This window comes from Eumetopias jubatus, unplaced genomic scaffold (genome assembly GCF_037043125.1).
Source record: "Eumetopias jubatus isolate StellerSeaLion01/CBP00866 unplaced genomic scaffold, mEumJub1_p1.0 scaffold_2, whole genome shotgun sequence".
NCBI classification, from domain to species: Eukaryota; Metazoa; Chordata; class Mammalia; order Carnivora; family Otariidae; genus Eumetopias; species Eumetopias jubatus.
The window spans coordinates 184,157,900-184,170,709 of NW_028274808.1; the positions used below are offsets into that span (position 1 = coordinate 184,157,900).

General features: G+C 38.2%; 1 protein-coding gene across 1 annotated transcript; it reads left to right on the forward strand.

Annotated features, from left to right (window-relative positions):
• The first annotated feature begins 1,650 nt into the window (after positions 1–1,650).
• Positions 1,651–2,247, forward strand: LOC114197045 (eukaryotic translation initiation factor 1). The gene has a single exon (XM_028087869.2). It carries the CDS (start codon positions 1,725–1,727, stop codon positions 2,064–2,066), a length of 342 nt encoding a protein of 113 aa, XP_027943670.1. The 5' UTR covers positions 1,651–1,724; the 3' UTR covers positions 2,067–2,247.
• Positions 2,248–12,810: the final 10,563 nt, after the last annotated feature.

Genomic DNA, 12,810 nt, shown 5'->3' on the forward strand with positions numbered 1-12,810 from the left:
GTGGTGAAAATTACATGTTCAGGATCTCTCAAGAGGAAGCCCCTGGGGTCTTCCATAAAGAGTTGATGAGACGTTTTCCCTTGAACGACAGGTAGGTGTGAGCCTGGGAGATACGTTTGACACTAACTCTAATGAGCACACAATGTTCCAAACCCTGATGTTTTGATCCTTGATGTAACAGAAGCTGTTTCTACACTAAGCCTTCAAACAAACTGAAAGCAAAAGGATATGTGATGTTTGTGAGTGCATTTGAATATCAGCTGCATGTTTATTTTAAAGCAAGTAGACATGCTCTGTATTTGAGGGTATGAAATCATGTCCACCGTGGTCTGGATTTTTGGAGCTTCGAGGTCTGCCTCTGCCTCTGCCCTAGTTCTGTGATTGGGCAAAGCCGTTGGTTTTTCTAGATCTCATTTTCTCCACCAATGAAATGGGGGTGGGGGGTGGGTAACAAAATATGAGACTTGGAAATGACAGGATTCGGGACACAAGCATATTTTGTTTGGCATCTTGTTTTGGCATATTTTTTGTTTAAAAAAAATTAAGTAGGTTGCCAACATTGAAGAATCAAGAGATTTTCACAACATGTAGATTTATAGCCGCTTCAGAACATCTTGCAGATATTCAATCTTCATTTGAGCATGAGACCAAATGGCTGGATCTGAGTTACAGTTGCATTATAGTTGCATTATTTAGACAAGGCGTCTAAATGTCACCTACCTGGTTCTGTAGGCATAAGAATTCATGACACCTGAACCAGCTGCTACTAGATCCCTTTCATCCTTAAGATGCCATAGCTCAATTTCTTTTTTCTTTTCTTTTTTTTTAATTGAAGTATAGTTGATACACAATGTTACATTAGTTTTAGCTGTCTTTCATGAATAAATAAAATCTTTAAAAAAAATTGCTGCAAATAACAAAGCTAGTGAGAGCTGCTACAAAAGGCTGAAACCTACCAATTGCTTATGCTACTGTATAGTGCCTATTGCTGCCACAACATTCCAAATACCTTTCTTCTGATCAGAGAGTAACATTCATGGAAGCTATTTCACAAAAGGAAGAAAGAAATGCAAGAGACAAGTCTGCTGCTTAGTAACCAACCGCAGAATACTACCCCATGCTAAAACTTCCTGGCCTGACCAACTATTTTAGTAATTGAAACTCTGCACCCACTCTGTCTAGGAGAATTAACATCATTGTTAAATTTCATTAGAATGAACATGTTTGAACACCTGCTAAAGACCACACTACCTAACAAGAATACAGAGATACATAAGACACGATCCCTGCCTTCATAGTCTTCACCCTCAAATACAAAATTTAAAATATATATACCTTATCTAATATAAAATGTTTTATTTAAAACTGTAATAATTGATAATTATAAAATATTTTTATAAATGTACTAATAGAAGTAGATACAGCACAGAGATAACATAACTCTCTCCAGAGACTTTGCATTTACTGTTCCTCTGCCTGGAACACTCTTTCCCTAGTTTCTCAATGGTTCAGTCTTTTTTCTCCTTCACAGCTTTGCTCAAATACCTTTGCTGATCAACCTGTTTAAATTGAAACTACTCGCCCCAGTCACTGAGCCGCCGCCGAGGACTCACCAGCCTCCCCCTTGGGCCCCCTAGCTTCCCGACACTCCGTTCCCCCCGCCCGCCTTCTCCCGCCGCCGCCTTCCGCAGGCCGTTTCCACCGAGTAAAAGGAATCGTATCGTATGTCCGCTATCCAGAACCTCCACTCTTTCGACCCCTTTGCTGATGCAAGTAAGGGTGATGATCTGCTTCCTGCTGGCACTGAGGATTATATCCATATAAGAATTCAACAGAGAAACGGCAGGAAGACCCTTACTACTGTCCAAGGGATCGCTGATGATTACGATAAAAAGAAACTAGTGAAGGCGTTTAAGAAGAAATTTGCCTGCAATGGTACTGTAATTGAGCATCCAGAATATGGAGAAGTAATTCAGCTACAGGGTGACCAGCGCAAGAACATATGCCAGTTCCTGGTAGAGATTGGACTGGCTAAGGACGACCAGCTGAAGGTTCATGGGTTTTAAGTGCTTTTGGCTCATTGAAGCTTAAGTGAGGATTTCCTTGCAATGAGTAGAATTTCCCTTCTGTCCCTTGTCACAAGTTTAAAAACCTCACAGCTTGTATAATGTAACCATTTGGGGTCTGCTTTTAACTTGGACTAGTGTAACTCCTTCATGCAATAAACTGAAAAGAGCCATAAAAAAAAATAAATAAAAAATAAATAAATAAATAAATTGAAACTACTCTTCTCCCCAGCCTTAGCATCCTGTAATCTCTTTCCTGCTTTCTGATGACCATCTTTCATTCTATATATTTTGCTTAATTTTGATTATGGTTCATATCCTCTACTGGAATGTAAGCTCCAAGATGCAAGGGTTTTTTTTTTTAATGTTTTGTTCACAACCATTTCTATGGTTCCTAGATCAGTGCCCGACATGTAGAAGATACTGGGTAAATACTGGTTGAATGATTCAATGAATGAAGTAATCAGTTCTCTTCAAGAAGGTCAGAGCAAAATTCCTGAAGAGATGATGTCTGAACAGATGGGTTTGAAGGATGAATATAAGTTCTCTATGTTAAATGATGAACTGGGAGGAGAGCATTTTAAGAAAGAGCAACATGTTCAAAGGCAAGAATGTGAGAATGATCAGTGTGTATATTCAAGAAGAGTATTCATGTAGAATTATTGTGTGTATATTATTATCAGTAATAGTAAGTCTGCAATTGTTATAAGTTATTGCACCTGAGAATGTTAGATACCCTTATAAGCCCTTGATAGACAATGCTTCGTTTCACTCTTCTATAACACTTGAGGTTAATTATAAACTTCATTTTCCTTCATTTCACTCTTATATAACCCTTAGAGGTTTAATTATAAACAGTCATCTTCCAGACAAGTAAACTGGGGCTCAAACAGGTTACATCTTGCCCAAAGCCACATGGCTAGTAAGGCCAAAATGGGAATTCAGATGTGTATGGTGCATCTAAACCTGTGTTCTTTCCACAGGCAGACTTCCCGCCTTACTTCCCTCAACACTGGCTCCATCATAAACTACCCAGAGGTTCACCTTAACAAAGTGGAGCTGATTATTCTCATGGTTTTGAATCTTTTAGGAATATTTTCATAAGGCACATCCATCACAAAGGGACTGGATAGCATACAAAAGTCTTCATTACTTTAGTTTGAAATGACTTACTTGCAAGTCAAATTAATGTTTCCCCTCCCAGACTCCACTTCTGTATCTGTTTGTGTAACAACACACATGCACTCTGTGATAAGAAGCCAAAAGTTTCAGCCAAAAGTCTCCTTTGTTGTTTTCAAGAATCCTTTATGATATTTTTAAAGGGAAAAAAAGGAAGGGGAAGTTAGAGAAAGAGAAAAAAGATAACTTCTGATTTCAAAACATACTAATCTTGTCTCTCTAAGGACTGCTATTAGGGATTTGTTTAGCTGGTGCTGATTTGGAAACCAATTGAATATACAGTGTTTATTTCAAAGCATTATTTTCCCCTGCCACTCTGTAATTTTTCTGGGAGAATATTTGCATTTAGATGCTACCTGTATAGAGCGATGGTTATGACCATAAATAATTTGAAGACAATGAGAAAAAGATAGTTAAAGCAAAGTGAAAGAAAAAGCCCTTGCAAAAGGAAGAAGTGAGAAGATAAAATGAGAAAAGAGGGCTCATTGATTTAGCTTCACAAAAAAATAATAGGAAATCAAAAGAGACACAGGAAAGAGTGAGGACAACTCAAAGAAAAATCGAAGGCCATGAGTGTGCTATTTTTGTATATTAAAACATAATTAATATTCATCATGCTCTCTAAAAGGGGAAGCGGGAAATTGAGAGAGACAGAAAAGCCAAGGAAAGGAATGAATACATGTTTCGAGATAATAAGGGGAGAACAGAGGAGTGAAGATCACTGGAAAGACTGTATTACCAAGGTCAAAGTACAAACGGTCCAACAAAATGCCAATTTTGTAGTGTTATAAAATATTTCCAGAAAAACAATAATCCATTCATCCATCTATTCATTCAGTCATTCAACCGATGTTTGGAGGGTACCTACCATGTACCTGTCCCTGTGCTAGATACTAGAAATATGAAGATGAATAGTTATGACTTTTTCTTCAAGAAATCCAGAATTGGACTCTCTGATTAGAATCAAATCTTGAATGGAAGAAATTCAAGAGTTATTTCATATTGCTTTCCCCCCCAAAAAATAAAAATGAGTTATTTGAATGTGTACACTACACTGCATTGAACAGCAGACTCTCAGATCTTGTCTTTAGTAATGAGGTCTTTTGACCTATACCTGGCATTCTGTATAACCTGCATGTGTCATGGGTTTCAAAGGCAGAGGAAGGAAGGGGCATAGGACAAGAAAGATACGGTGAGAGAAAAATTTTGTAATTTATAAAGAATGAAACAAAAAAGAATGTAGGTCTGATTCAAATCATGTTTTAACAAAATAAACAGTAGCCTGTTTTCTTGTAGACATCCCCAGGACTAGAAGGAAACTGGGTATGTGCACCTGTCCATGGCTGTGGGGGCTTGGGGGTGGGGGGAATCTCAATACATGGGCTGGTTGATAACACTGAAGCCGTTGAAGATCTGAATTATGTTGAAGGAGAGACATAAAAGATTTGAGTCAGAGAAGGAGTTCTGAGTGTTAACGTGTGTAAGGTAAAGCACTCCCTAAGAAGAGAGAAAGAGCTCTGATTATGCTCCATGGTTCTTATTATTTCTGGTTATTTATTAAGCACTCAAGATCATCTAAAACCTGACCCTACCCTCTCTTTCCAATTTTATTTATTTATTCTTTCTTATTTTATCCCTTGGCAAACCAATAATTCCCTCATACAAGGGAATGCCCTCAAATGTTCCATTGCCAAACCTGAGTCTATTCTGTTTGCTCAGCCTCCCTCTCCCCATCTCTCCATGCTCAAACTCTGCTCATTCAAAGAGCCAGCTCAAATGTGATTTCTTCCATGAAACCCTCCTTGATGTTGCCAGATGGGAAAAATTACTTTCAATTCTGAATTCCCATAGCACATTTATATAACAATAATGTTCTTCTCTCTTTTGAGATTATAATCTCATTAAAGAAAATTCTTGTTTCTGAGTCAGGTTTATATCACCTAAATGGAGAAACACCATATCTGCCCATAAATGACTAAATTAGAAGTGGGAAGGAGATCATACAGGTGGGCTTAGATGAAAACAAGAAGAGGTTAAAAATAGAGGGAAACAAGGTGGAGAGCGGGATGGACAATAGTTAGAAGATGATCCTTAAACTTGACAGCCAACCTCCAAATACCCATAAATGCTATAATATTTGTCAACACTAGGAGCTATCTTAAATAAACTGCCAGAAGCTAATTTAAAACATGTATTTCATGTGCTTATTTTATTAAACAATATCCAATTCAAGAGTTATATTTTTCCCATACTGTATGTTTGTAAAGATAAATATTTGCTGGGGTTATCAGATATGTTTATCCATTTGGGATGCATTAAAAATTTTATACAAAAGAAATGGAACATTTGCTCATAATTTCTCATGTTTGCTTCTTTTCCTTATATCTTTACTTTCATAATTGTATTTTGAATATTTATAAATAATTGCATCATGTGCAATGACTTTGACCATGGGGATTGAAAAAAATGTTTTTAGGCCTGCCAGCATTGATTTTACCAAGCTAGAGAGTCTCCCTGTGTGTCTCTGACACATCCTAGAGTCATGGGGATGTGCCCTGATGTGACTGGCCCAGCAGGCATCTGAGGACGCACAACTGAGACTTGACCGTGATCAGAACCCGTCACTGCTGGAATATTGTTTTAAATCCTGCACAACTGCAGCCCAAGAAACTTGCAAGCCCTGTGCATAATTTTCTTCCACACATAGATGGTAAATATCTACAATGTGGTAGATTTTGTAACCAAATTCTATAAATCCAAGCAATTATTGCCTCTCTAAAATGCTGATCTATATCCAACCAGATAAATAGATCCCCTTTAGAAATGAGAGTTATCTATACTTTTTTCCAGAGTTAGAGACTTTTCTCACAACCTCTCTCTGCATTCAGATTCTTTGGGGTATTAGTTGGCAGATCCCCTTCTTTCCCTTGGCCTCATGTTCCCATGAGGCAGCATCAGCTAGAGTAAAAGTTCCCATTGCTTACTCCAGAGCGGTGTCTGTTAAGGAGGAGGGGGAGTTCCTTGTTTGTTAGGTGCCATTAATTTGTCCATGTTCTTCATTTTGCTGTAATGAATCTAATAAAAACCTGGAAGCCCTGGGGACTGTCTTCCTATTCTTCTCTCTCCTTCCTTATTGCAGGGCAGCAACCTGGCCTGCCCAAGACATGCACAGCAGCCTGCCCTGCACCAGAGGTCTACTGATGTTCTAGCAGTTAGTGATTGAGTGGGTCAGTCTGTCTCATTCCAGGGCTGAAGGATTAGCAAGGCTACATTTCCACACATCTCCATTCCCATATTTCAATCAGCATTAACACTATAAACATGGTAGCTTGCTGTATAATCATGGAACTCCTACATCCATCTCTAAATTAGTTCCAAATTCAGCAAGGAAAAATGGGCATGGTCTCTATTGGCATCCTGAAACTCCAACCATATTATTTGAATAATCTTTGTTGGCAGCAAATTTACCTTCTTTGAAGATGTCTTTATATTTTGAAAGAGCCAAAGACACTTGGTAACTCTTTGGGTTAGGTGAGTGTGTTGGGTCAAGTGGCTAGTGACAGAATTGAGTGATGCAATTTCTGACTATAAAATAGTGAGTCCATTGGTTTTGTTTGATTCCTTAAGCTGGCACTAAATGCAGATTTCCAAAAACAGTTTTGAGCCACAGTAGTATCATTAGCATAGATTCACAACCTCCCAAGGTGATGACTTGGAATGATAGCACTCATTTGGATGTACAATTCCAATGTCTTTATTAAACAATCAATCACACTACTTCATAATTACACTTGGAACTTGAGGAGAATTGCTACTTGGTGCTTCAAGCTGGGTTACTGGGCATCACAACCCTCCACTTCAATTTGGTATCACATGAAATTGTTCTTACAGTACCGTGTTTGACACTCTGCCCCAGGGTTGGGTGCAGAGACACCACCAGAAAAGTTCAACCACTAATCTCCACCGTAGCTGTTCCTGCCATGTCATTGACAGCACATTCCATGACATCACACCACATCCCTCTTTTGAGGGCCCATGGAAGAACTGTAGTTGAATTTATCACTAGATGGGAAAAAACAGCCCCATTCTAAGCCAGAGTTCTTTGGGGTTTTTTTCCTATCATATTGTATGTGTTTCTATCCAAAGGCATGAAACTCCACTTGTAACCAAATGGAGTAGAAATAAACAAATGTAAACAGATGGAAATAACTGTATTTGCCTAAAGTATTCTTATGAATATTGTTGAATATGCTTGAAAGAAAACTTTTATAGGCTTTTTGGTGCAGGGGCAAGATCTGAAGTCCCATGTGCTCCAATAAAGATAGCAACAACAACAAATATTTATTGAGCTCTCGAGGTGACAGCATAAGGGATGGAGGCTGAGTGTGGATACTGGTGCCTAACTGCCTGAGTTCAAGTTCCATCTGTGTCTCCTACAGACTGTGACTTAAGCCAATTACTAAATCTCTCTGGGCTTCAATTCCATCCTGTATAAAATGAGGATGAAAAATCAAAATGCAAAAGCCTTACCTCATAGGATTGTTTTTAAGATTAAATTAATTAATGCATATAAAGTGTTTAGAAGACTGCCTGACACACAATAAGTTCTATGGAAATTTTATCTTTTTTTTAATTAAGTGATGACTCTGTTCCAGTCAATATTCTAAGAGTTTAAATGGACTATCTCATCAGATCGTCACTTCAATCCTGTGAAGCAGGTAATATTCTGTCCATTTTACAGATAAGAAAACCAAGGTACAGAAGTATTATGTACTTGTTTGAGGTCACATGGACAACAATTGGTAGTCAACAAACACCACAAAATGATCACTAAACTGCATCTGAAGAAAGACAGGTCCTGGTAGCACAGGGTTTAGGAGTTAGTTGTTATTTTGGAATACAGGCAACCTCCTTTTATTGTCTTCACTTTCTTGCACTTGGAAGTTTGTGTTTTTCACAGATTGGAGGCTGTGGCAACCCTGTGTCAAGCAAGTCTTTGGCACTGATTTTCCAACAGCATTTGCTTATTTCATGTCTTGGCATCACATTTTGGCAATTTTCGCAATATTTCAAACTTTTTCATTATTATTATGTTTGTTATGGTCATCAATAATCAGTGATTACAATGTGCCAAAAGCTCAGATGATGGTTAGCATTTTTTAGTAATGAAATAATTTTTAATTAAGGTATGTACATTGGGTTTTAGACATAATTCTATTGCACACTTAATAGACTACAGTATAATCTAAACATAACTTTCATATTCACTGGGAAACCATAAAAAAGAAAAAAAATCATTTGACTTGCTTTATTGTGATAGTCACTTTACTGAGGTAATCTGAAACTAAACCAGCAATATCTCTGAGGTGTGCCAGTATGCGTGATTGAAATAAAAAGAGAATTGCTCCAGGCAACAAATGAGACACTGAGAACTATGTGGAAGTCCTAAGAGAAGATATGCATGGTGCCTTGGAAGAGGGTAACCATGAGATCAGAACTATCAGCACAGTATTGGAGACGGTTTACTCTGAGTATACAATGTAAGCTTCCTCTTCCTATAACATCCTCAGTAAATGTGCACAATATTGAACAATGGTGTCAATCTGTCATTCTCCTCATAGCAGAATGATATATCCAGACCTTTGCCATGCCTCATGGTAGGTTTGAGTGTTTATTCCACCCATTATCTTTTAGATTGTCCATATTGTTTTGGCCAATAGGATGTTCTTAGGTGTGAGGGAGTACATTTTTTAAATGTGCTTGTAGTTGGATTATTCTCTTGTGCTTTGTCATCACCGTAGGAGAACATACTCTAGGTGTCTACCACCCTCCAGCTTGAGATCCAGAATGAGACATGGATCAGATATGCCACCTTGGATCTGAGCCCTGTCAATCTATAGTCTGAAGTAGAGGTAACCCAGCTGACCCTCAAATGCATGATTGACAAGAAATAGAAATGCTTATGTTTGTAAGTACCAATTCCCTATAGGGGCACAGTCCTTAATACAACTTCAAATATCAGCTAGAAGTTTGGGGTGTCACCAGGACACCTGTACTTCTGACAAACTGCTTATAAATTTGAGGATTCTCACTTCCCCCTCAGGTTCAATAATTCACTAAAATTCCTCACAGAACTCAAGAAAGCATTAGACTTATGATCAGTTTTATGATAGCAAAAGGATTGAAATCAGAACCAGCCTAAAGGATTGACCTGGATGGCCAGGTTTGACAGGCTTCCAAATATAAAATTTCCATTGTCCTCTCTTCCCATGGAGTCAAGATGCATTAACCTCATAACCAAATATGAAATTTCCATTGTCCTCTCTCCCCATGGAGTCAAGATGCATTAACAATACTAAGGGTATTGCCAACCAGGGGAGTTCACCCAAGCTTTGGTGTCCACATGGGTCATGATTGACTAAATCATGACCCATGTGGCTCACTCTCCAGTCTCCCTCCTTTCCCCAGAGGTCAGGCTGATAGCACATGAGCCCCCCACACCTCTTTACTCTAATTACATGGTTGGTCTTTCTAGAATGACCAGTCCTGTCCTGAGTTAGCATAACTGATCAGGACCCATCATGAATAACAAAGACTCTCCTATCACTCAGGAAATTACAAAGATTTAGAGGTTACCTTCCAGGAACTGGGGACAAAGGCCAGCCAAATTCTTTATTACACAGTAAGACACTGAATCATTGTGGTGGTTTGTTATGCATCATTATTGTGGCAATAGCTGACTTATACCAAATGTCCACCACAAAAAAAAAAAATCATTAAATACTATGCTGGTTTGAATTTTTTATGAAAAATATCAGCAGGGATAAGGGAACAATCATACATCTGGGTCTCACATTCAAACCAATAACCACAATCACTTTAAAATATACTGACCTTTTATCCTTGATTTTTTTAAAAAAAATGTTAAGATGGCTGTGTGAACAGATAAAATATATATTTTATCTGTTTTCCTTGCTTTGACCTAAGCCATGAGAATTCTTAAGACTGAAGATAAAATTTGTGGCTCTTGATGGAGACTTTCTCCATAAGGGACAGTTACCATAGCTCTCCTTGGCTTTAAATAAGTGTGAAAGAGGGAGTAAATCATTTGTCCTGAATTCAGTGGGGTAGCCAGTTATCTGGTTAGTACTTATAGAGAAGAATCTAAATATGCTTTACATGGTGGTTTTGAACGTTCTCCCCAAAAGTATCTCCGGTGATTCTTCTTTCCTTAATATATTTAAAAGCATAGTTAAACCTGGTTTCGTTTACATCTTTACAGCTGTAGTGTAATGGCAAAAGAGAACCATTAGTCTACCAGTCAGGAAATCCATCTTAGAGCTTCTGTTCTTCATTTGCTATGTGACATTGAGCAAATCATTTCTCCTCACTAGACCCCAAATTCTTCATTTATAAAATAAGAAAGATGAACCAACAGACCTCTGAGTTCTCTATCAGCTCAAGTAACTGTTTCTCTGTGACTTAACACTGTGACCTTGGGTGAATCACTTAATGTCTTCAAGCCTTTCTTCAAGACTTTCTTCATGTCTCCTTTTGTATACTCCCTCATCTCAATTAATAGCAAATCTACCCTTGGAGCCATCCTTGTCTCCTACCTTTCACACCTCATATTCAATCTGTCAGCAAATCCTGTGGTGTGGGTGCCAACTTCAAAATATATTCATAATCCAACCACCATTGCTATATCTTGTCTTCTGAACCCAATGTGTATTTTATACTAAGAGCATATCTCAATTTGGACTATCATCTTGATTTAGACTAGCTGTATTTTTTTCTTTTTAAGATTTATTTATTTATTTTAGAGAGAGTATGCATGAGCAGGGGTATGGGCAGAGGGAGAGAGAGAGAGAGAGAAGCAGACTCCCCGCTCAGTGCAGAGCCCAGTGCAGGGCTGATCCCACAACCCTGAGATTATGACCTGAGCTGAAACCAAGAGCTGAAGGCTCAACTGACTGAGCCACCCAGGCACCCCATAGACTAGCCATATTTCAAATACACAATAGTCACATGCGACTAGTGGCTACTGTATTGTACAGCACAAATCTAGAGTAAAAGTATATTCTCCTGCCTAACCAACGTCCTTATGTTAATGTTCCAAACAGAGCAGCTTGCCTTAAAGGAGGTTTCACATTCTAGGGGGTCACCCCCACCACCAAGACCCCACCACTACCACTAGTTTCTTCTCACTTTCTCTCTCTCTTCTTGGGACTGATCTGCTAATCTCCAAATCAATTCTTGCAAAAGTGCTCAGAAGAAATATTTTGATACATTCCTTTATTCAACATTATTTTATTGAGATTCTGCAACCAGTCATAAAGTGTTATTCATCCCAGACAACTGTTCCCATAAAAATAAATGCTGGAGGTAGCCTACTATTATCACCCAAAGGGTTAAATAAATCTCTAATGGTAAGACTCATCATGAAGGTACAGTTGAATTAAGGATTAGGGAAAGAAAGAAAGGATAATTTCAGGCATAGGTGGATTTTTTCTTGTTCCATCATAAATATAGCCTCCTTCTCTTCTTATGCATTATAAGAGTTAAGATCAACGTTCCTTTTCTTTTCCCATCCATTTGTTCATTAGTTTACCGAACACTAACTAAGTGCTATGAAAATACACTTATATGTTCTCCATCTTCTTCAAACAAGGAAATTAGAATGCTTTCTCTTGATGACTTTACAAAGCAGCATCTAATTATCCTAAAGGGCAGAAGCAAGAGAATCTTTAGTTATGTTAGATGTGTACCTACTAATACCATGCATGACTTATATGGACATTTTATTATAACTTGTTTTCTAAACTCTTAAAGTTTTGAAAAGTATCAAGTATTGAAGTGTGAAATCATCTGGAAACATTTCTCCCTTTTCTGGAATTTCAGAATCCCTCGGTGGTAGAATCTGGGGGAACCCTGAAAGATCATCTAGCTCCACACTTTCATTCCATAGAAAATACCTATGGGCAAAATGGTAAGTGGCTTTTCCAAAACTAAAAATGAAAAGGAATGGTAAGATTATAGGGTTTTTTATACTTGGTTTTCATTGCTTTTAGGTCTTTGTACAAACAAAAGCCAGGGAATTTTGTCTTTATTTTCCAATTCCTTCTCCTCTGAGAATTACACAATATTAAGAGCATGATGGATTCCTTTCCTAAAAGTGGTGGTTACACGACAACAACCAAGGAGCCATCAAAGATCTATGGAACTATACCCTTCCTACAGGCATAAAAGAGCTTTGAGAGGTCAAGAGAGAGGCTGTCAGGTTGAGCCACTGGAGGGCACCAAATTATCTCTTTTAACTGGAACTATCCATGCATAGGGAGGAGAAAAAGCTGTAAGGGATTGGCATGTGTGGGGGGTGAAGACAAAAGAATGGAAATTTCTACAACACTGATTTTAATTCCACAAGAGTAAAGCTAAAGAAACAAAACACAGGGCAGGTATTCACAGGTAGGTACTGTTTCCTGGGGTCAAAGGCCCTCCTGGGCTATTCTAGATCTTCAGTGGTCCAAGACCCAAGGAGACTGATACTCTGTATTTTCACCAA

What these genes read in the sequence shown, in the direction of transcription:
- LOC114197045 (XM_028087869.2), top strand. Translation starts at nt 1,725, where the DNA reads ATGTCCGCTATCCAGAACCTCCACTCTTTCGACCCCTTTGCTGATGCA.